Genomic DNA, 4,944 nt, shown 5'->3' on the forward strand with positions numbered 1-4,944 from the left:
TGATAGTCCAGCTACAAGGCTAAGTCCAACTTCGGGGACTGATAGTCCAGCTACAGGGCTAAGTCCAACTTCGGGGACTGATAGTCCAGCTACAAGGCTACATCCAACTTCGGGGACTGATAGTCCAGCTACAAGGCTACGACCAACCTCGGGGACTGATAGTCCAGCTACAAGGCTAAGTCCAACTTCGGGGACTGATAGTCCACCTACAAGGCTACGACCAACTTCGGGGATTGATAGTCAAGCTACAAGGCTACATCCAACTTCGGGGACTGATGGTCCAGCTACAAGGCTACGACCAACGTCGGGGACTGATAGTCCAGCTACAAGACTACGACCAACTTCGGGGACTGATAGTCCAGCTACAAAGCTACGACCAACTTCGGGGACTGATAGTCCAGGTCCAGCTACAAGACTATGGCCAACCTCGGGGATTGATAGTCCAGCTACAAGACTACTTGTTTGTAGATGTTGACAGTTATTGAAAATAAACGTTTTACTAAATCAACCTGGAAAGTCCCTCCGAAAAACTGTGCGGACAGGTATTAGAGGATGGATATAAATACATAATGAACGGAATAAAATGGTACAGATACTTTCGGCGTGGTAATGTGTCTATACCCATATTATATTATATTATATCGGATTTGTTTTGAAATATAACCACAACTTATGATTCTTTTTTATTTATGATTCTTTTTTATTAAATAAACAAGTCTATCTTATATGCCTGTGATTTAAGTATAAGTTGTTCTTGCGTCGCCCTAGATAGTGTTGTTCATATATTTAATCATAGGGTGAGAGTGAATGTATTTAGTAATCATTTAAAAATCAAATGTTCACTACATAGCTTGTATTTGTCTGATCCAAGCATGGTGAAAATGTAGAGGAAATTTTAAAACTTAAAAAAATATCCAATTGAAAAATGAACTTTGGTATGGCATTTTCAAATAAAAGGATCATTTAGAACAATTTCAGCCTCTAATGAATATCTTACTTTTGACTTTCCTAAAGGTATATATTGCGCTGAAGAAAAACTGCCGTCACTGTCGTGTGCGGTCACCTGTTCTGTAAGCACAGCACTTATAAACGCTAAGCACAATTTTTGTACGGTACATCTACAAGTCCCGGATGTAAACAAAGAATGAAAATGGCATATTCCAACAATGTTTTAGCTTTTAGTACATGAAAGTACATTCTATACCATATTATATTGTAGATTTGGAGTTAACGCCCTTTGTGGTCATTCCTATCGTCCTGGTCCTACTTTTCCTGGCGGCAGGGCTTCTGTTGTTCTGGATGTGGAAAAATAGGGTCACAATCATCATGAAAATAGTCCATTATTTTCAAGCGTATGAAGACGATGGTTTGTATCTACAAAACATCTACACCGTATCTAACTTTGATTTCATGTTAAAAAAAAAATGTAGAAAATAGAAAAGGACAAATCGGCAAATAACGGTTAGGTGTCGCATGAACATCCACCTAATTGGTTTTAGCTAATCGACACGAACTCGCGTCACCTAAAAATAAAAGCGTTTTACCATGTATCGGTATTGTAAAAAAATGTATTGTTAAAGTTGTTCTGACTGATTCCGCAACAGAAAATCGCAATTTCGTTTACATACAAAGTATATATTTAAAAAGAAAAGATTATAAAGAAACATGTTCTTGCGAGGGAAATTATAACAAAAGGTTTACAAGACTGACTGCTGGGGAGTTCTGCCTTCTTTTTTTATAATTATTTCATTTTAGGATTTTTTTTTTACATTCCAGATGAGAAGATATGGGATGTATTTATTTCCTATAAATCTGCAGACATCGACCAAACCTTTGTCCTGCGCGTGCTGTTACCAAAACTTGAAGAGCTTGGCTTCACTGTTTGTCTACACTTCCGGGAATTCTTACCGGGGGAATGTAAGTATACGTGTAGTGGAGGTTTTTATTGTACCTAACACAGGAACCTAAGGTGTTCAGGGTAATGTTTTAGGGGTGTAGATCAACTTTCCGGCGGTAAAAATGCCACCCCAATGATGATATATAAGCATACGATGGAGTGGCATTTTTACCGAAAGTTGACCTAAACCCCTAAAACGTGTAAAAATTACTCTGGACACCTTAGTTTAGAGACAACTATAGCTGTAATAAATTCAAAGGTGCAAGTGATATACGTACCTAGCGGAAGAAAATGAGAATAGTCGAGTTTTGTTCCTTCCTACCGGGAGAGGTGAGTATAATCGAGCCTGTTTAGTTCGCACCGGAACAAAAGCTTAATAAAGTCGAGCTCCGTTAGACCTAGTTCATTTCAGGAACTTTTTCCCGGGAGACACTCGAGGATCTTTAGTTCATTCAGTTAAATTCTCAGCTACGATCTATTCCCTGTACCACTGACTGCATTATCAGAATATCGAACAGAATCTACCAGCCTGGGTAAGACGTACATTGTACATTGGCCCAATAAACACATTTCTTATTTTTGTTTTGTTTTCTATCAAACTATTATTTTTATTAACTTGAGACTACATGTGCACTCAGACCCTTAAAACTACCAGCAAAGCAATACCAGCTCTGTAATCACCATTGTTAGCCTTTGTGTTTCGGAGTTTAACAGTTAAATATGACACAAGGGAATGAAGTAAATGGAATCTTTCTGAAATTTTCAGCAATTGCAAACAACATCATCAACGCTATTAACAACAGCAGAAGAACCATCCTGATCTTAACACCTCGCTACGTCAGCAGTGAGTTCACTAGATTGGAATACCAGGTGGCCCAGCACGAAATGCTGAAGAGGAAACATAAAATCATCCCTGTGCTACTTGAGGATATTTCAATGGTAAACGACACTATGGATCCCAACTTAAAGCTTATTCTTCGATGTGTCACGTATCTGGAATACCCTGGTCCTGATGCTGGTGAAAATAACACGAAGCGCTTTTGGGAGAAACTTTCATTAGCTATGCCAAAGAAAAGGCAAACTGAAGAAAAACAAAAACAACAAATAGATGAAATAACGGATGAACTATACATTGAGGGACCGGTAAACGGTGCAACAACGAAAAATGAGAAAACACACACGGTAGATACACACGTTTGACAAATGGACAGTATCACAAACAACGGTAAAGCTACTTCGCTCAAGGGTACAGCTTCATCGCTCAGCAGTACAGCTCAATCACTCAGCGATACATCTAAATTGTTCAGCGAAACAACTACATCTTCCAGTAGTACAGCTGCTAAGCGGTAAATCTGTATCGCACATCGGTACATAATCCAACGGTACAGCTATATCGCACAGCGATACAACTACCTAACACAGCGGAACAACTACATCGAACACCGGTAAAGCTTCGTCACACAGCGGTATAGCTACGTCACACAGCGGTACAGCTACATCACACAGCGGTACAGTTACACCACACAGCGGTACAGTTACATCATACAGCTATATAACTACACCATACTGCGATACAGCTACGTCACATAGAGGTACAGCTACATTACACAGCGGTACAGCTACGTCACACAGCGGTACAGTTACATCACACAGCGGTACAGTTACACCACACAGCGGTACAGTTACATCACACAGCTATATAACTACACCATACTGCGATACAGCTACGTCACATAGAGGTACAGCTACATTACACAGCGGTACAGCTACGTCACACAGCGGTACAACTAAATTACACAGCGATACAGCTATGTCACACAGCGATACAGCTACATTACACAGCGGTACAGCTACACCACATAGCGGTACAGCTACGTAACACAGCGGTACAGTTACATCATACAGCTATATAACTACACCATACTGCGATATAGCTACATCACACAGCGGTACAGCTACATCACACAGCGGTACAGTTACACCACACAGCGGTACAGTTACATCATACAGCTATATAACTACACCATACTGCGATATAGCTACATCACACAGCGGTACAGCTACACCACATAGCGGTACAGCTACGTCACACATCGGTACAGTTACATCACACCGCGGTACAGCTACGTCACACAGCGGTACAGGTACGTCACACAGCGGTACAGTTACATCATACAGCTATATAACTACACCACACTGCGATATACCTACGTCACACAGCGTGCGGTACAACTAAATTACACAGCGATACAGCTATGTCACACAGCGATACAGCTACATTACACAGCGGTACAGCTACACCACATAGCGGTACAGCTACGTAACACAGCGGTACAGTTACATCATACAGCGATATAACTACACCACACTGCGATACAGCTATATACGTCACACAGAGGTACAGCTACATTACACAGCGGTACAGCTACGTCACATATCGGTACCGTTCCATCACAACGCGGTACAACTACGTCACATAGCGGTACAGCTACACTACACAGCGGTACAGTTACATCAAACAGCTATAATTACACCACACTGCGATACAGCTATACGTCATTGAGCGCGCGTTACAACTAAATTCAGCGATACAGCTACATTACACAGCGGTACAGCTACATCATACAGCGACACAGCTACGTCACACAACGGTACAGCTACGCCACATAGCGGTACAGCTACGCCACATAGCGGATCAGCTACATCGTCGAGTGGTTTAGCTTCATCGCTCAGAGATACAGCTACACATCACTCAGCAGTACAAGTTAAGATATCGTATAGCCCAATTGTATTTAGAAACTGGGTGGTATGAGAGATTGTCAGTTGAAGAGAGATAATGTTTAATACTTTTCAGTGTCGATTGTGAAATTCCTGTTTTACTCGAATTTCTGCTGTACACTGATTTGTGTGTGGAATGGATAGAACATTCTACTAGGTGTGTTAATAGTTTCAGGCAAAAACAAAATAATGTGTGTTTCAGGTAGCATGACTTTAAAAAGATTGATGAAGGTTGGTATTTTGCTTTGTTTTTTGTTTGTTTGTTTGTT

The 4,944-nt window shown here is 40.8% G+C and overlaps 1 protein-coding gene across 1 annotated transcript in view; it reads left to right on the forward strand.

Moving 5' to 3' along the window:
* Positions 1–4,938, forward strand: part of LOC110462002 (mucin-13-like) — a 14,478-nt gene extending 9,540 nt beyond the window's left edge. The window contains exons 4-6 of the mRNA XM_021515763.1: positions 1,220–1,366; positions 1,777–1,917; positions 2,664–4,938. Of these exons, the coding sequence (XP_021371438.1) occupies positions 1,220–1,366; positions 1,777–1,917; positions 2,664–3,097 (722 nt within the window). The 3' untranslated portion in view covers positions 3,098–4,938. The remainder of the gene's footprint in view (positions 1–1,219; positions 1,367–1,776; positions 1,918–2,663) is intronic.
* The last annotated feature ends 6 nt before the right edge of the window (positions 4,939–4,944 follow it).

The sequence above is a fragment of the Mizuhopecten yessoensis genome, unplaced genomic scaffold, assembly GCF_002113885.1.
Source record: "Mizuhopecten yessoensis strain PY_sf001 unplaced genomic scaffold, ASM211388v2 scaffold10717, whole genome shotgun sequence".
Taxonomy (NCBI): Eukaryota; Metazoa; Mollusca; class Bivalvia; order Pectinida; family Pectinidae; genus Mizuhopecten; species Mizuhopecten yessoensis.